The sequence below is a fragment of the Molothrus ater genome, chromosome 2 (assembly GCF_012460135.2).
Source record: "Molothrus ater isolate BHLD 08-10-18 breed brown headed cowbird chromosome 2, BPBGC_Mater_1.1, whole genome shotgun sequence".
Lineage (NCBI taxonomy): Eukaryota > Metazoa > Chordata > Aves > Passeriformes > Icteridae > Molothrus > Molothrus ater.
This window is the reverse complement of record NC_050479.2, coordinates 64291384-64311288: the sequence shown is the minus strand read 5'-3', so window position 1 is coordinate 64311288 and position 19905 is coordinate 64291384. Positions and strand designations below refer to the sequence as shown.

At 43.2% G+C, this 19905-nt stretch overlaps 1 protein-coding gene across 2 annotated transcripts in view; it reads right to left on the bottom strand.

The window, feature by feature from the left end:
• THSD1 (thrombospondin type 1 domain containing 1) overlaps positions 1-12688 on the bottom strand; it is a 30503-nt gene extending 17815 nt beyond the window's left edge. Inside the window, exons 1-3 of one of the 2 annotated variants that reach the window (XM_036385757.2) lie at positions 12611-12688; positions 6382-6520; positions 111-1076 (exon numbers count right to left, since the gene is read on the bottom strand). In XM_036385757.2, coding sequence (XP_036241650.1) covers positions 111-1076; positions 6382-6439 — 1024 coding nt within the window. In that variant the 5' untranslated portion in view covers positions 6440-6520; positions 12611-12688. Of the gene's footprint in view, positions 1-110; positions 1077-6381; positions 6521-12203; positions 12285-12610 lie in introns of those variants that run through there. The other variant, XM_036385764.2, reaches the window with a different exon arrangement.
• Positions 12689-19905: the final 7217 nt, after the last annotated feature.

Here is a 19905-nt window from a genome sequence, read left to right as displayed (position 1 = left end):
AGTATGACATTACAACTACTTTGTCTGGTGCAGGAGACCCAAAATCATTATCCATGTTGGCTGGAAAGAGTGCTGATTTTGGCTAAAAGAGAAAAAAAATCAGTACAAACCCATATTCCTTTGGATCAGTATACACTCCTTAACTCTCGCTGGAAAATAACTTCGGTTTGAGAAGATGAGGAGGTCAAAGCAGTATTTGTTCTTCCCCACATCAAACAAAGTGCAGTTAAATTCTGTCCTGTTGTCTCCAGGGTGAAGGATGTTTTCATACAGCCAAGTTGTTCTTTGACTTGGATGCTTGAGAGCCTCTTTATAAACAACAATTTTTCCACTGATAGATGTGCATGGTGGAGAGATTACAAAGACCTGAACCAAAGTTTTGCATGTGTCTTCTGCAGCCACAACTAGTCTGTATCCAAATTTGTGAAGGAGATCTACAGGTCCTATGGAAGCAATGATGGAATGTGTTTCTAACGATTTCAGTAACACAGTGATGTATATTTCCTGACTGACAGGTGGGCAATCAAACTCTACCCACTGGGATCTAGACAGGGGGATTCCTTTGCTAGTTCTAATGCCCAGAGTCTCATCAGAGCATACTCTTCTGAATTCATAAAGGGTGCTGGTGAATATCACATCCAGTGAAATCACAGTCCTGTTCATGGCACATAACTGCTCATTTGTAAAAAGTCCAACCTGAAGGGAGCTCCCAAGCACCTCTGAACTCCTGTTCAAATCAATGTGAAATACAGGCCATTCCACATGGAGGGTGGACATGCTGTTTGTGCTCCACTGGGCAGCACTGCTGTTGTCACTGGGAGAGACCATTCTGAACAAGAAATCACCAGCACTCTTGAAATGGAAGCACTCAAACACCACCGTCCCCTGAGACTGATTTGCAGGAAGCTGTTTTCTTGCAATTATCTCACTGGTGCTGGCATCCAATAAAAGGATGGACACATGCTCTGCTGTCACATTACCACCACTGTAGTACTGATATTCCACAGACACTGTGTCATTGCTGAAAGCTACATGATCCGGGTGCTCCAACAGGAGATACTCCACTTCGCCGAGAACTGAAAGGAAAAGTTCCACAACAGTATTAAGAAACAGACAAGTAATTGTTCCTATGGAAAAAAAAAATATTTTTTAAATGGATATTAAAAGTGGTTCTCAATCTTTTTCAAGTGAACCAAATGACAAAAAAAGAAAAGATCTTAGCAATAGCAATTAGAGCTCAACAGCTCTGTTCTGTGCAGGGATGTGATTTGGAGCAGCTCAAAATCCACTGCAGTAACACATTCAGGAAGGTAAAAACCACTATTATAAAGTGAACCACAAACCACCTAAAAGATTAACAGAAACCTTAATTTATCAGAATAGATTCTCAAACTTTTCAACTTCTTTGACTTACAGATTTTTAAACTCCACAGAGGCCAGCTGTTTTTCAGCTTCAGCTGTAATTTAGCAAAAAAAGGACAGTGGTTTCTTATACAGACAGATGAAAAATGTCCCCCAAGTTAAATAGAATAGGAAGTCTGCATGATGCTTTTTGAAGCCTTTTCTCTTGCTCTGTCTTATGAATCTTTCATTTTGCTCATTTGCATCGCAGACACTTGAGTGAAAGAGCTGAAAATAACAGTGATGGTGACTGCAGCACTTTTCTTGTCTCAGATGTGGTGCAACATGTCTAAATGACATCATTTCATTATAAATGGTGCAGTCTTTTCAAATTCACTTCTTGCATGACCATGTTTGTGCAAGTCGCCAAATTATCCTGAGACATGCTGTAACTAGTGATGATATCTAAAGCAATAAATTGGAAGATCACATTTCCGTTCTTAGCTCAGCTACCTTCTCTGCACTGCCTGAACCTTAAGGATTTCAGACACAGAAAGGTTATCTGAAAAAATGGAAACTGCATATATCTATTCCAGATACAGAATGTGCTGTGAGACATCTTTATTAAATTAATTGTCTGGGGAAAGGCTTCTGAGTCTTAGATGGAAGGTGCCATGGAAGTGTAAAACTTCAGTTAAAGCAATCCTTTCATACATAGTATCAACTAACAATACTTTGACTTGTTAAATCTGTTACACATGTCTTAAGATTACCTCAAAGAAAGCTTTGCTGGAAAAACACTGCAACTGCCAAGGCAAGCACTTAGCAGTCAGGAGTAGCAGGACTCATCTCACATAATATTAGACGCCTACTACTCTAAGCTTCAATTTGAGTTAGTCACCTTGGATTCACTTTCTTCTCAGCAGGAAAGATTTTCAGGAAGAAATTCATCTGACTGGGTATAGACATTTACATCTGGGTGGGGTGCAGTGTGCACTAGAAAAAAAGAGCCTATTACTTGCCACCAGCTATAACATGTCCTTTAAATAACCAGCTCCAACCACATACATACATACATAAAGTCTGAGTAAAGGTGGCACACACAGCCTTACACATATAAATCATACATATACTCTTCCATGTATGTACTATAATTCCAGCCTTTCATTTGCATTCCCACAAGACACTGCCTCATTTGGCAGATGGACAGTGCTCATTATCAGAGGGTTCTTTTGTTCTCAGTCTTCTGTTGGTGGTCCTATGTATTATTGACTGCACACCATCCAAAATCCATCCTGATAACACAGAATTATTCATTTCCCCCATGGACTCTTATATTGTGCCCTTATTGTAGTGCATTAGTGCATTAGAAATATTAATGACTTTATCCTTCTAAAATCCCTGAAAAATGAGAGGAGGTCACTATTCTTGTTTAGTGTGTTAGGAACCAAGGCACAGGCATGAAGGTAAAAACTGTCAAGTATCAACTAAGTGTGGTACCCTGTGAAAGCCAGGACCTGATTTTAAGTACAATGGTCCTTCAGACATCCAAAGCAGGATCCCATTCATCACAGCTGTGGTGAGCACATGGCACTGCAGCAAACCTGATCTCAACTTGGACACCCAGAGAGTAAGAGACAGACATGTAAAAAGTGTCTCTTTGAACTGACCAGCAACACATTGTCCTTGCTCTTCATGTTTTGGCTCTGTCACATGTGCCTGCCCATATTTTACAGTCCTGTTTCTACCATCATCCACTTTCAATATCTCTCGGGTACTAGCCTAACTCCATTGTTGTTACCACAGTTCTTCAAACTCCTGCACTCATCTCTTTACCTTATAGCTCTTTTATCTTCTGCTGTTCCTTGGGCCTGCGATTAACTCCAGCACATTCCCACCTTCCTTGCTCATTCCATAAGGGAGCACAGGACAATCAACTCTTGTGTCCAATAATGTTGGGGAATTCTTGCCCTGGGCTGGAGCATGCACAGTGTTGTATGAAGCTGGCAAGAGGAGCCAGGGGGAGTTGGGGCACACTTGACCCTTCAGAGAATCTCATCTCTAAGTCATCTGCAAGGATTTAGATCTGGACCAGATCTAGGTCTTTATAAGGACAGCAGAAAGCATGTCCCAGACCACTGTAAAAACTCTAACAAAAATGAAGTTCCCGCAGACGTGTTAGAGTTTCCCAGTGAAATGGCTGTGAGTTGCTGGGATATTTTTTCTTTGATAGTGGGCAAAATGATGCATTTCTCTACATGGGAATCAGCTAGATTCAATGTAGCTGAAACATTAAAGGAAAAGGAAATCAGACCATGGCAAAAACCCAGCATGAAAAATTTCAATTTTAAGCTTTAAACTTACAACAAAAACATTCAAGCAATAGTAATGAAAAGCACTGATATTTCTACCTACTGCTTTATTGTTCTTACTCTCTTTTACAACTGTCTTGACCTCCTTGCACTGTTTGTCATTTGGAATGGCTGAGACGAGGAGTAACACCACTCTGTATGTAGGGAGGAAGGACAGGAGGGCAGGGGACTGCTGTGGAGCAGTCCACCAACCCTAAGTGCAGATCACTCAGGAAGTGAGGAAAGTGAGCACTGCTGGAGGATGCAGTTCCAGCACTGCAGAGCTCTGGCTAGTGCACCCAAGCTCACAGCATTCTTTCCTCCAGTTTGGTAAATAAGAAATTTGCACTTTTGGACAGCCCACATAGGAGTTTTTCACAATGCTCCAAAAGACACCAGTCAGGAGACAGCTTCCACTGCAAGCTCCTTCAGCTGCCCTCCAGCCTACTACGTGCCCATGACTGCTACATGCCAAAACTTCATCCCAATCGTTTGGACAGCCAGTCAGGGGCATCCTTCAATGCACTTGTATAATTTTCATTGTCATTACAATTGTATCCCATTGAAAGAAGTCTGGCTGTGGTACCAACAACCTGCCAGAGGAGTCTTGGTAAGAATTCACACTTTAAAAGATTAAAAGAAAAGTCCTTGATCCCACTGAAAAGCAAGAAGAATTACTTGAGGGTGCTATTCAGGAAGTTATTTATTTTTAAGTGTTTTTAAGCCAGCTTGCGTTGTGCTGTTGGCTTGTCAGCCTTCGGTAACACAGAGCTAAGTAGAACAAAAACATCAGTAAACTGATAAGAAATGAGAATACAGTTTAGTTGGATGTTAGAGCTTTTTATAGCACTTCAGTAATTTTCCAGAGCATACTGGATCACTTAAAAATAGTCTTGCCTGAAACAGAGAACTATATAAATGAAATAGTTATCTAAAATCGATGTACACAGTAATATTCAAAAATATGTATATGCAGAACTGTTTGGAAGCAATTTTCTGAATTATGGGCTGCCCTTTACTGAAAATAAGGTGAAAGTTGATGCACCTAAAGTTTGCAGCAGAGATTCAGCTCATTAACTGTACCTCATAATTACTTGCTGTGCCACACTCTATAAAGTTCATGAATAATAGCTTTTACCTCTGAGTCAATCAGTTGTGAATGTCTAGAGGACTGGCTCACCAAGAACCAGTGGATATTGTAATCATTCATCTCACATCTTGGCTCCAGTGAATTTATTACTTACCTTCACTGTGTTATGCACTCAGTGCAGTGTTTCTACCCAGGCTGGTTAGCTGTCTTATTAAAAAAAGGAATTGTACTAAAAGCCATAGACAAGAGTCTTTACTTCTAGTAGAACCAAGTTTATCTAAAAGACAGCAATTCTAGGTTCTCTACATCTTTTAGGGATCCTTTGCTCTGCAGCAGAGATGGAGTATGCACAGAGGAATGAGTAGCATACCAGTCATTACTTACTATCATTTTTCTCACTTATACAAGGACAGCACACTGCATATGTTTTTGTCCATTTCCCTCTTTCATAAGACATTTTCAGCTGTTTGACACAAGAACTACCTGCTACAGCTCATTCCATAAGTGGGGATTAACCACTTCTTTTCCCATGTTTTCCACGCTGTACTTATTTCTGCAGTGCACAGCTTAATCCTTCAGCGTGGTTTGACAATGTACTGCAGCTGTCAAAACAATGCTGACTTTTAAACTAGGAATGAAATTTTCTAAAACATATTAATTGCTTAGGAATTAAGAGTCCCATTTTCAGAATTTCTAATTCACTCTGCAATAAGAAAGTAATTTGCAAACCTGCTTCCTACTTAGTACATTCTTGGAAAGGATAAGACACCATAGATACGATGCCCCTCAGCTCATAGACATCTTGCAGGTTTCTGACTTGAACTTAGGATGCCTAACTTCCCTTCTTGGCAGCTGATGGTGAGAAGGAGGCTTTTTCATTCTACACATCTCAGCTGGAGATGGGTAAGAGCTGCTTTCAATATGTATGGATTTATGCATGGACTAATCAAACAAGACTGACTGTCTCTGACTACCTGTCTAATTTTATGTGACTAAGATTGAATGAGTATGAACCTCATCCTTTGGCTTCTTATACAATCAGAGTAAAGAACACCTCTGTTGTACTCAAAAGGTCTCTGGGTGGCAGATGGGGGGCTCAGATGGGGGCTCACTCAGCCATAGGAGGTTGGCTGGACTGTAGATGCTTACACATGATCCAACCACCCAGATTCCTTTCCTAGTAATGGAGAGAAACAGGTAGTTCTGTACATATTTCTACCCATCCCACTATGGATACCTAAACCAGACCTATCTTCCATGATGTTCATTAAATATTATGAAATATAAGTCTTACAAGAGAGCAGAGTTCCAGTTACTGCTTCTAGCACAGCCAGTCCCTTGATGCTCATGGAAATTTGTTAATTTGTCTTGTTCATTTCCCTGAGCAAATTTATATCAGGAAAGAATCCTGACACTGATCTAAAGGGACAGTTTATGCAAGTTGCATTTAACTATTGCATAAGATCTAGACTAAACTCTGTGCCTATCAGTGGTAGCTTCCACAGCATCTCATTTCCACAGATCACCTGGAAACACCACCATTCAAAACCACCTTGTGAATGCACATCACAGCTTTCCCTTGACAGCTCTTATACTCACCATAGTCACAGAGCACTACTAACAATAGATTTGAAAAATCTTTCAACATATGTTTCATTCTGACCAGTGAGATCCTGGGTCCTTTTACTCCTCATGTCCTTTTTCAGCTCCAAAGTGCCAGCACGTTTTCCAAGAACACCTAAAAGTTAAAAAATTACAGGTGTGTCAACTTTGCTTCATAAAATATGAGAAGAAAGACATATCATTAATAAGTAAAAAAGTATTAATTAACTATTAATTAACATTTGTCTCATTTACTTAACAACTACTAACACTGTATCAATGCATCTGAATAAGGACAGCTACAATTCACTGTACAATAATTTTCTATCCTGAAATACAACTCCTGAGCCAGAACAACACAGACAGATAACAACAACTTTATCTTTGCACTGCAGGAACTGCTGCTATGGATATCTTATATTATGACCAAGGCTCACAATAGCAAAATAATGATTATTTTATACAAAATATAACTCTGAGCTCAGGACATACTGATATTGGAGATTTATTGCTGGTGCACAATTCATATTGTCTGTCAGCTACTTTCAAGTATGAAAGCAGCTCAGCAGCAAACTGATTGGTCATCGAACCAACCTTTTGGTCATCGAAATCCCTCTTCTATTCAGGTCAAGTAATACACTTAGTGATCTTACTAGATTTATAAGAGATCTATAACTGCCTTTTATGTCACTCCAACTGATCAGATGAAAAAGGTGCCAACTTCCACTTTTTCCTCCATAATTTTTTAAGTTTACAATCACTAGAGCCTTTGCTAAGCCAATAGAAATAGACTTCTTTTGGCAAGCTTCCCAGTTTTATGTCCATGTGGTTTAAACTAGTCTTTATGAGTCTCATAACAATTAGATAAAAGAGGTTGGAAGCACAATGATAGCAGCAAAACCAAACAGTTTCCTTCAGAAATGTAAGTAGGAGGGATTCTAAAAAGAGAAATTCTACTCAGAGGCCATTTCAAAATATAAGAGTTGCTCTCCTGCATTTCACTGAGCACCTGTAGGTCAGTGTTACTGTGCTCACCTTCACACAAACATGCAAGAAAGGTCTTGAACAGGTTTACAACCTAATTTATGAGAGAAATTTGGCACTGGAGCAGGGAGAAGTTAGGAATGAGCAGAACTGTGGAGGATAATGGTAAAACATAGGAACCAAATATCATGTATTTCTTTAGGAATCACAAAGACGGTATTTCAGCAATTACACTTCTCTGCTTGTTGAACTAAGATGCAGCAGACGTGTTACTTGAAAGCTGTCTGAACTGCTCTCTGTGCCAAGTGGCTGGAGAGAATAATTTCTAAGAAGACTAGCAGCACAGCCTTGCTCAGTAAAAGCCCATTATAATAATAGCTGCACATATCTGAAAGGAATAATCATCATCTGGCCCAGGAACTTGACAGGGCTCCAGAAAACATTAGATAGGGACAGTGATACCGCCACCACCCTCAATTTCACTTGATACGCTGTAAATTACAGGAAGACAAACCTTGTGCCTCAGGAGAGGGGCGGCTGCTGACGGAGGGCGGCGGGGAGCCAGCCAGCCTCCAGGGACAGCCGCTCCCGAGCTCCTCCAGCTGCCGGCGGCAGGCGCAGCATCACAGCAGGAACATCATTCCTTGCCTGTATCCTTATTGATCACTAATCAGTTAGTCGAAACAAGGAATCAAAGTAGTCCAAAGAAGAAAAAGCAGGCTTTGTTTAAAAAAAAAATAATTGTGATAGATGTCTTGGCCTCTAGAGTTAACTGCTCAAAGAAAACTCGAAGATATGTGGAATTGCTGTAAACTGCCCTGAAATAAAGTGGGGGAAAATTGCTTTGTGGGCCACTACCACGATTGTGCTGGATGACTTTAACTGGTCCTTTCCATTCCTAGCTTTCCTAGCTGCAGATTCTTCAAATGGCTTTTACAAATACTTCTTTCAGAAAGTCACACATTGACAGATGAAATTCAAATAATCCTAATCTCAGTCTAATGAGCGACACACTGCACAGAGGAAATGAAGCTATGGAAAGGAGAATAAATGCTCAGGAAAAAAAAAAAGCCTGTGTAAAAGAGCACTCTTGAGGTAGCTGCCTTACATCTTAATTTGCACATCAGCCCAACCAAGCAAAAAGCAGCATGGTTCATGAGACAGCGCACCAGCGGGAGGCACAGGGACCAGACCTGACTTCTGTTCCTATTCCTGCCACTGCCAGACATAATGTCAGCCAACTGCAGCATTAATCTGCTCCCCTCCTTTCCACCCCATCTTTCACACTCTGTATTTATAGTAAAGACTTTTCAGGACAGAGACTCTTTCTAACCAAGCCGGAGATGGAGTCCAGCGCCAGAGCCCCTGGGTGTTTTGGTAACACCAATCATTTGTCACACCAAAACCTCCTTCCCTCTCACCCTTCCTCCTGTGTTATCTTGGCTCTCTTGAGAAAAGATTGTGTGCAGCGCGGGTAACACCCAGGCTAGAACTGGAGTGTTTGAAACTGTACCAAAACTAACTTCCAATTAGTGAGATCAGGTACCTCTGGAAGCCTAGCCCAGGGCTACTTCACCCTCTGCACGCCTCTGCAGCACTGGATTGCAGCAGGAGCCCTCCCACCTCACACACACACAGCTACTTCAGGCTACCAGCTGCAGTACAGCCCTACCTTTGAACAAAGCTCCAGTTAAAGTGCTCCACGAAGCCTCCCTGAGCTTTTGCACCTTTGCTAGCTCAATTCCAATAGCACCTCTAAAGGCAATGCTGGCCCATTTCTGGTGTAGCAGTGCCCCCCTTACTCCTCTCTTTCTGCACAGGTTTGTTCCTCTCCCCTCCTTCACTTTTCTTCCTTTTGCCTCATCTCAGTTTTGGAAAGGCCTTACACTGACCTCTAAGTTCAGTTCAGAATTTTCCCCTTGCCTCTCTATCTTCTCTAAGCCAATTTCTTTCTAGATTTCTCCTCATTTTTAGGTCTTCTTCCAAATTCTCCACATATTTGCCCCCTGCTCAAATATTTTTCCTCTTTTCACACTCCTATAAAATTGGGTTTTGAAGCAGACAGTACATTTAAATGGTTTTTGCTCTATTCAGATCTTCTACCTCAAGTTCATTAACTTAATGAGATGAAAAATGATGGAACGGAGAAGGCTATCAGACTTCAAATAATTGGCTTTTTTAATTTATTGCTCTCGTGGACAAGCATGAACTGAGGCTCTATTGTGCAAAATGCAGCAGAAGCACAGCAACATAAAAAGATGCTTTCTTCTTCCAAGAGACAGTGTAATGGTCTGATTGGAAGTGGAAGACTTCCTCTCCAAAGGGAATTTGAAATGACAGATGAGGAGGGCATAAGCCATAAAGCGCTTTGGAAGCAAAGACCAAGAGGCTTGTATGCAACGCAAATGACACAGGAAAACTTTGAGTCCCTGCTCTGCAGCAGATTTCCTGTGCTATCTTGGTCACATCTCTTACTTTTCCTGTGGCACAGCTCTCCACTGGAGACTGTATCTCACTATCTGGTAGGGGGGCTACAAGAATAAATCCTCATCAGCTGTGTGGTTTGCAGGCACACAGTGTCACTAACCAGGTAAGAGCCAGACGTGAAATTTGAAATTGCACTTGCAATATCTTTTGCAAATAAGTAACAGAATAGGCTATAATACTGCCTATTAGAATCATATGTATTAATCTATTCAAAAAATGTCCCTATTTCCCTACATTGTTAAAACCATAAAATATATTGGGATCATTTTGGTTTTACAAAAAAAACACTCCTAAAATAAACCAAATAAATAAAAAAACTCCAAGCCAGCTGGATTTAGGACTCCTGGTATTTTTGCAGCAGTATCCAAGGCTGCAGCACAGACATGACATTTCAGACACCAGCCATCTCTTCTGAGAGCTGTCACCTGCTGATTTGGCAGTAACCACCTCACCAAGTGCAATAGCACAGCATTCAGTGCCTACTCCCCCTTCATTAGGGAGATGAGAGGCAAATAAGCCTTGTAGTTAAGAAAGGGCCATCAGAATTAATCAGACACTCCATGACCAAGCATGGAGTTTAATGAGAACACAAATCCATGGCACTCAAAACCTCTGTGCTCTGGAGCCTCAGTCATGCAGAGAAGTGCCACTGATGGATCCCATATTTCGCTTGCCCACAAATACCCTCAGTCCCCCTCCTCTGCAAATCCCCACCAAGAGCTGAGCCCTCCCCTGCCCTAGCTCCCATCCTCCTCAGTGACAGGGCTGTTCTTGCTCATCTCTCCTCTGAGCACAGCCCTGCTCTCTCCTTGTCCCACCAGCCCCACAGCTGCATGAGAAGATGGACCCAGCCATGGCACAGAAATCCCCCTGGCCTAGGGCACACGGGAGAGCAAGGTGGGAGAAGGGCTTGGGAAAGGAGTGGGTGTGAGGAGTGATTCTCTTGGAACCAACCTGCCTCAGGCAGCAGCAGCACCTACCCAGGCACTCTGATTGACCCAGCAACCAGTCACAGTCGGGATATTTACTAGAATTAAGGAGGAAAAAAAATCCTTTTTAGCTGTTGACTAGTAAACATTTTTCAGTTGTATTTGCAGCCCAAAATCTGCACAGTTCTGGCTATGTATGAGAGGCTGATGGCAAAATAGGCTACAGACAGAAAAGCCCGAAAGTCCCTAAATCTTCCCTACATTTCACAAGCAGCACTAACAGCAAAAAGAAATGTGTATCTGCAACATTTCCTCAAATGGATTTCTTCATATTTAATCTGTACGTTGGAAAGGAGATTAATTATTTTCAACCATCATATGCTTATTGCAATGGGATTAGGCAGCTATTGAAGTGTTACCACCTGCTGGGAATTTCAGAACCTTCCATATAATCACTTCGCTTTCACAGTAAAGATAGAACACCTCAACTATTCATCACATTTTATCAAAATCTAATCACTGCTGACCAGCCAGAGTGGTCAGGGCCAAAAATATGCCACTTCTTGGAAGATATTTAGCCAGGAAAGTGTCTGTGTGATGTGTGCCACAGCAGGGGGCTGGAGCTGACATCCTCAAAGGCATCTTTCATTCTTATTTACACATCCAACAATTTTACATTGTTATCAGATAATGACTTTATTAAAATTATGCATCTCAATTCACTAGGCTGAAACTGACAGCACCAGATCCTCCTTGTACAAGAAAAAAAAAACAATAATTAGCTGGTAAAGCCTATTTTCATTAATATTTGGGGTCAGATCTCACAAAATCCTGAGATTTCTCAGCTCTTTTTGATATTAACATAGCAATTCAAGAGCAGACTGGCCAGCAACATCTGTCCTTTGAAACCGAAGGGCTTACAATAAACAGCGTACAGGGATGATATTTACTTTGGAAAATGTACAATGAAAACAAGTTTACTAAGCATAAGGAGATTTGGGAAGATGTTTGAGCAATAATAAATAAAGAATGCAAAGAATTATATACATTAGATGAGAGCTCATGGCATAAGGGAAGGAATGTAGTCATCCATTCTTTCCTTTCCCCTTCAGAGTTTCTTAAAAAACCAAAATATATATATATATATACTGTCCACTATTACTGGAATTCCCCTTTCGGTGGAGTTTATAATGAAGATCCTCGTATGGAGAACATACATGGCACAGCTGATACAATCAGAAGTTTGTTAGAGAAGCAGGTCTGAAATACCGTGAAGTACCAGTATTAAAAAGAGAATTGCGAAGATTTCCTACGCTTTACCCTGGGTTTGCCGTGTACTCACACGGCTTCGACCGGTCTAGCGACTGAAGTAAAGTAGAAATCACCAAACATATTAAACAACACTAAAATTATTCCTACCTATTACGGACTTGGGCGAGGAACCCGGGCAGCCGCTCCCCGTGCCGATGCTCCCGGCACTCCGAGAGCGCTGCAGCACCGGGGCTCCGGGCGGGACAGGCCGCTGCCTCCGGGGAAGTGGCGACCACAGAGGATACGGGGCAGGGCAAACCCGGACCTGCCGGCGCACGGGTGTTTTAAAACACCTCCAGGACGGCGCGTCACGGCGATCACGGCGATCACGCCGCGGCACCGCTCGCTCCGACCGACGGCTCTCCCCGCCCGTGCCCGCCGGCTCCGCGCCGACAGCCACCCCCCGCCGGCTCCGAGCCCGGGGCGGCCCGGGCTCCGCACCGCCCCACCCCTCGGCACCCAGCGACCCGCCCACGCCCCGGGACCCCCGGGCTCGGCTGCCGCCCCGCGCTCACCTCCACACCGCGGAAGGAGCGGCCGGCGGGTCGGGGATAGAGCGCGGTCCCTCCCGTGGACGAGACGCTGCCGGCGCTGCCGGCGCTGCGGGCGGCGGGCGGGCGCTCACTGCCCGCCGGCGGCAGTGGCGGCAGGAGGGTTAAATGGCGGCTGCGGGCGGCTGTCAGCGGGCGCGGGGCGGCGGCGGCGGGCGCCGAGCGAGGGCAGCCCGCGCCCCTGGCGGCGAGGCGCTCCCGGCCCGGCCCGGCCCGGCCCGGCCCAGCCCAGCCCAGCCCTGCCCTGCCCCGCCGCGGCCGCGCCGCCCTCACACGCCTGCCCGCCCGCTGGGCTGGGGCGGCCTTGCGGGAGAGGAGACCCGTGAGGGGCGCGCCCGACCCGTGTGCGCCCCCGGGCTGGGCCGGCCCCGGTGAGGCCGCTGGGACAGCGCTGCAGCTCCCCGCTCCCCGTGCCGTTTGTGTGGCAGCCCTACGAGGAGCGACCGAGGTCACTTGGTCTGTTCAGCCTGGAGGAGACTGAGGAGAGAGCTCATCGCAGTTACAGCTTACTCAGGGTGGGGTGCAGAGGAGCAGACACTGATCTCTTCTCTGTGGTGACCAGTGATGCGACCCCTGGGAATGGCCTGAGGCTGTGGCAAGGGAGGTTTAGGTAGGATGTCAGGAAAAAGTTCTTCATCCAGAGGGTGGTTGGGCACTGGAACAGCTCCGCAGGGAAGTGGTCACAGCACCAGCCCGACAGAGCTGAGGAGCGTTCGGACAATGCTGTCAGGCACACGGTGTGACTCTTGGGGATGGCCCTGTATAGGGCCAGGTGCTGGACTCGATCCTCGTGGACCACTGTGGATTTTCCAACTCAGCATAATCCGCGAAAATCACTCCCCTCGCGCTGGGCGTTGGTCAGGGCAACGTGCCCAGGCACGGGCCAGCACGTCGGAGCCAGGCTGGTTGATGACTGGAGAAGAGAGCAGTGGGCACGCAGGAGGCCGCTCTCCAGAGTCAGCGAGTCAGCTTGCAGCATTGGAGGTGGAGCATCCAACAGCAAAGAGCAGCACCAGCTCCTTAATGTGCCTGTCTGCAGCTGAGGGCCACATATATGTGGGTATTTGTCATGTCCAGTGTTCATGGATAATGTTCAGGGACTGTTGTTACATGATGACTCTATCCTTGTGCAGAGACTGCTTTAAGAAAAGCCCTTTCTATCCGTTTTTATACAACAGACTAATTTATCTCAGACTGTTGTTAAATTTATTTGCATGACATGAAGTCTGTGATTTAAATGCAGACTGGTGGATACCTACATACCCACAAAGATAGGAAAGGATTTATGGAGCATTTACATCAGACAGTGTTACATGTAATGAATTCTCCTGCTTTCCCTCATTCATTTATGGTAAGTGTGGGCATGACATAAAGGCCCAAGAGGAAGGGTCAGTTTTTGGTGTTCAGAATTAAAAACAGACTAAAACGTCCCTCCTAGTTAACTTGTATCATCTATATGACTGAGGAAATACAATTTCCACACTACATGGGTATCTCTGCACCAAGTGAGTGTTGAGACCAAGCAGCTGCTTAGGGTTATTTCCCACCACTGTGGCGGGACTCTGATCAACCTGCTGCTAAACCTCTTTTCCATATGCTAGCTGGGGTCTGTGGTGGTTAATGCTTCACAGCCACGCTGCCATCTGGAGTACTCACAAAAGCCTTTGGGAGAGCAAGACAAACCCTTGCTGAGCAACTCAGACTGTATTCTGGACAGCAAAAAGGGAACTATTTGTGTATCATAAACATTTTCTGGGCTGTTTTTAAACATTTTATTTTGAACAATCCAAATTCTAAATATTCTCCTTGTTTGTTTTAATAGAAGCATGTACAATTGGGGGGGTTTACTTGCCTGTCTTTTATTGTAGGTAGGATTTTGTTTGATGTTCTGGAGGATACAGTCATGTGTGTATTTGGTCTAATAAATGAAGGATGCTGCATTTTTTCACCAGACACTTGCAGCTAACATAACCTGTTACATTTCTTGTGGTGAGACTGGGCAACACTTCTTTGAATGCTGAGAAGCTTCCTGTGTCCATGTCTGGTCCTGGTCTGTGTGACTCTGGCAGCAAGAATTCAGCTTCAGGCAGTGCCACTGTAGAGGGGCTAAGTGAGAGGTGTGCAGTCCTGCCAGGAGCATCTTTCCCACTGATCATGGAAGGTACCACCTGGCACAAGTGAATGCATTGTGGCACTGGGTCTGGTTTGAATGAACCAGGAAATAAATCACACATGGTAATAAAGAAAACAATACTGTAAGTAGGTTCCAGATGATGGAGAAGCTCAGAGAAGAAAAAGAGTGAGGTGGACGAAATGTCTGCTCTGAAATGTCTGCTCAAATCCCAGACTGAAACTCCAGTCTCACCTGCTGCCTGTATTTAACATCTGAAAAATCTTACATTGGTGGACCTACTGCCAGGCTTTTTTCCACTATGAGCACAATCTTTTGAAGATTTAATCTTCAAAAGTAGAAAAAAAATTAAGGAAAAAATCTCTTTCCCCTGTTGTAATGCAGAGGAGAAAGTAAAGAAATCCATGCAAGCAGGAAAGAGCCTGGAACACATGGCAAGATGTTTTACTTGTATCACAGTATTTTGCACTTATTATAGTGCCTTTGATCCAATGGCCTTGCAGTATTTTATGAGTTACGAGTGATCTTTGATCTTTTGTTTCCCTATGCTGATGAAAAAGGCTTTGCCTTATTTTTTTTCTAAATGGATTTGCTGACATTATGCTCAAACTGTAAAGTCAGAAACAAAGCCAAGACAGCAGCTCAGGTCACTGCACTCCCCCTCAGTGCCTTCTTTCAGACCCATATCGCCTTTGTGGCAACACTTCCAAAAGGGGACAGAGTCCAAAAAATGGTGATTAGAAATCACAAGTCGCCCCTATGATTGTATGGTGGAAATTGTAAGGACCCCAGATAACAGGAGGATGAGCACAGGATAAATAGGCAGGCTACTTTATTAAACCCTTTGAAGCACAGTGGATTATGTTTGCACATAATACACCTGCTGTGATGCTGAGCACTAAGATCTGTCTTTGTTAACATGCCATCCAAATTTCATCAGGAACATATTTTTCATTAAAATACTTCAACGGAGCTGGTCTCTCAGGCATCTGGCTAGCGGCGGATAAAATCCTTGCCATTAAAGTTGGTCTCCCAGGAGAGCAAGAAACTAATAACAGAAGGGATGGGAGAGCAAGGGAGCAGACGAGTGCCCATTTAGCCCACAACCAAAACGTTGAGATCTAAATTAAGTTGGACACTGAAGGATACAAAGAGAGAGTACCCTTTAATTGCTGATCTCCAGCACCAGCTGCCGATGTGATAAGCAAGCGGAGATTGCAGACGATCTCACCTGCTCACAGATCCCAGGTAGCTGCTGGGCTGAGGCAGCCCGTGGGGCTGAAATGTTGAAGACAGCCATGGCAGGAAGGTCTAACAGGAAAAAGCTTTATGGCCTGTAAAAATGGGATTATGTGTTCTCCAGCTGCTGGCAGCTGGGCAGAAATCACTTGCACATGTGGTGATGGGTGGTGCAGCTGCCTCTGCTTAGCCAGGCCAGAGCAGCCACCTTGACTGCAGCCAGAACAGAAACCAGTCTGCTTGATTTTACCCAAACCAGACTAAGGGTACTTACATGAAGGGCACAATCACCAGATTGGCTGTGTTGGTGGTTTTCAGTGGGCATAAGGTGGTGTGTTTGTTTCTGGCTCTGTCCCCACTGCCAGCACAGTTGGGCTGGGAAGAAAATGTCTTTTTCTTATGTTGGCATAAAAACAAGATCGTGTAGTAGCACATATTGTCCAGAGACCACCAGGTGTGAAAGCAGAATGGCTGGCTACTAAATTCCCTCTCTGCTCTGTGTAGTGGGGGAGAGATGTGATATTGTACATGATTTCTATCTGTGCAAAATATGCTAAAAGCCTTCTCTTGCTGATATTAAATTGACCTCAAACTTCCTAAGGGGAGCACTAATAATAAGCAGGGATGCCAGAGAAATCTGTTTGCCCTCACCCACACTGGTAAAGGAGATTTAATTGTGAAACCCCCAAAGCAGTGCTGGCTGGGATACAAGAGAGTCATCTGTTACAGAGAATCAAGGTAAGGGCCAAAACGGTAATATAAATATTTGGTGGTTTAGGGGGAAAATTCAGAAAGCTGGAAAGAGTGAGAAACTGAAACATGTCCTTTTGGAAATTATATCTCTGCAATGTTCAAGAAAATTTCTTAAAAAAAAGGGAAAAAAGAAAAAAAAGAAAAAAAAAAAAAGAGGTTGCACTGTAGTCTTGGTTGGAGAGCTAACAAGAATATGAACAATTTAATGACCAAAGACATGTAAATTAATAAAAATAAGTAGGAAAAAAGTGCTAAAATTGTCAGAAATTCAAAATCAGAAACATAAAGCTGGTAAAGAATGTAAAAGATGAGATCTGCAGTCAGCAATGCTGAGTGACAAAGATTTGTCTAATTTTAATATAAATTTGAAACAAAAGAATTGTTGCTATTCTACCGCTTATGTGAAAAAATTTGACTAATCAAGTGGAGTGCAAAAGAAACACTGATGTTCAATAAATATTTCTGTTCTGTTTTGGGGTGAAAAACAGACAATAAAGCCATGTTCCAGATTGGTAATAAAAGACTTTCTGTACCAATGCAAGCCTGAGAATGTAAAATAAGAGCAGCTCTAGTTAAAGAACTCAAAATCAGCAGCTCTGGATAGACGTTCATCCAACAGTTTTAAACATTATTTTCCCAATCAGTTGGTCTGGAGATGCTGTGGAGGTTTCAGACGACTCAATGAATTAACATGTGTGGGTTTTCATTGATTCAGTTGGTTTATAAAGAGAGAACAGCCCTGATTCCAGAAACAGGGATGGAAAAGCTGATAATAAAAGGGAGAGTAGCATGACCAATACCACTTGACCAACTTGACAGAAGTTGGTGGAAAATGTATTTTAGATAAATGTACAAGTTTGGTGAGTAGAGGAAGTAATGTTATAATGGAATAATACTTAACATTTCCATAAAATATTTGGATTGGTATGACCTAATATTTCCATGAAGGATGCTTGTGTAGAATTAGCACATTGTGCTTTAAAAAGATTAGGCATTGACTAATTGATTTCAAAATGTCCTTTTAATGTGTAATTTTCATGGAGGACATATTAATTTAAAGATTTAAATGCAGATTAGGCTTTAGCAATTTAAAATTTTTTCAGAGATCTAAAAGAGGATATAATATCATCACTGCTCAATTTTTCAGATAACACACAGATTGGGAGAATGTTCAGTGATAGTGACTTGTTTTCAGAATTTACCAATCTCTGAGCAAGCTGGGCTTTAGCCAACAATACCTGTTTTAATATAGCTCCCATAACATGACACATGTAGGAACAAGGACTGTAGAACTTTGTAGGATGTGCAGCTCCCTGCTGGGGAGTCATTGCTTCACAAAGCTCTGGAGATCAGATGGAGTTGTTAGCTAATCTTGAGCTCCCGCTGTCACATCCGTGAGTTCGTGCTGCTGCTGCCCACAGGTTTGGAGCAGAGAACGGTGTCACCCTCCTTTGACAAGTCTGAGCTATGTGCATGGGGAGTGAACTGAGCACCAGCACAGGCTCAAGCATGTGTTTGATAGTGCAGGAATGCCCTCTGTGGGCATGGCTGGCAGTATAAAAACTGGGGCAACAAATTACCTCTGCAATTAACACTTCTACTGTAGCTTTCCTTGGCCCAGTGCTGGTGTTCACAATTTATGGGGGCTATTAGGTAATTGTGGAAGAGCAGAAAAAAGAACAATAAGGTGGGCAAAAAGACCTCAAATGATCAATGTTTAAGAAACTCTTATATTCCAGGAGACCGGGCATGAGAGGAACTCATGCTTCATAAAGCACTTATTGAATATTAGGTCTAGCTGCTAGAAGACAAAGCTAAACACACTCTGATTGTGTACAGCAGAACAATTTTTCCAACAGGTAATAGTCGCTGGAATGATCTGCCAAGGGCTGCAAGGGGATTTCCCAGAACATGCAATCTCTTGTTCCTAAAGAGGAATTCTACCTCAAACACAAATTGAATGAGAGAAGTCCCACAGTTTCTGTTACCCGAGGTCAAAGGAGATTATCATTAGTCTCTTCTGGCCTTGTAACTTATAAATAGAGTCCTGGTGGAAAAGAAAGAATTATCCTAATCTTGGACTTTCTCAAAACACTGTGGATAAAACAGTAAGAATGCAGAAAGATCAGAAACAGTCACTTTGCAAACAGTTGTGCCAAACAGTTTGATATTTCCACTGAGAAGACCAATACGTTTTGTTATTCCAGTATGTGTTTTAAGCTCTTGCTTCTCCCTGCCAGAGTTCAGCCATACCCAATACACCAATTTCCAGGGCTGCTAACTAGTCAACATTTGATAATCACAACATAGCCTGGGTTTGAAGTCGGTGGGAGTTTTGCCATTCTCATCTCATGGGTGGATCAAACCATGATCTTTGCAATTTAAGGACACACCTCAAATCCTCTGTCCAATGCTAAGTGAAACTCAGGGGAATTATGCCACACACACACACAGCTGCTGAGCCTGGCTGAAAAAGCAGATGTTTCTCATATCCCATGTCCAGTACTGTTTGATTTAGGCATAATTTAGAAAGAATTCTACCTACATGATGTGAGTCACTATACAGCCACAAAAAAACACCATACCAGCAACAGACACAAATGTATTCTACAGAACTGTGCTGGCTTTTTTTGTTCTTTGTAAAAAGAGATTGCTTCAAACAGAATGTATCTTCCTACAATTTTTTTTTTTTTTGTTAAAATAGAAACTCCTGTCTGTTAGTTTCTGGGAGTGCTCTGCATGTATGAAGCAAGTGACACAGGAGCAAGTGACACTGATTTGACCTTTGACTTGAAACATACAGTGTAACAGCCTTTATGTTAGATCAGTCCCCATCTTTACAACTTCCTGAGATAATACTGATGATAATACAAGTATGTAAAATACTTGGAATTGTATTTAAATGCAAAAAGTCTAGTCTGAGCCTTGTGCTCAGAGCAAGACTAGATATGTATCAACTATTCCATCAGTACCAGCCCCTTTTACCTCGAACCTGCTGTCCATCTCTGCTGTGAGCATGGCAGGGCAGGGTTTAATGTGCTCTTTCATCACTAGAAAACGTGAAGTCACTGCATTCAGAATCCAGTGGGAAAGCAGGACACCCCAGATCCTGCCTGGTCTTTGGTGTGTAGCAAGG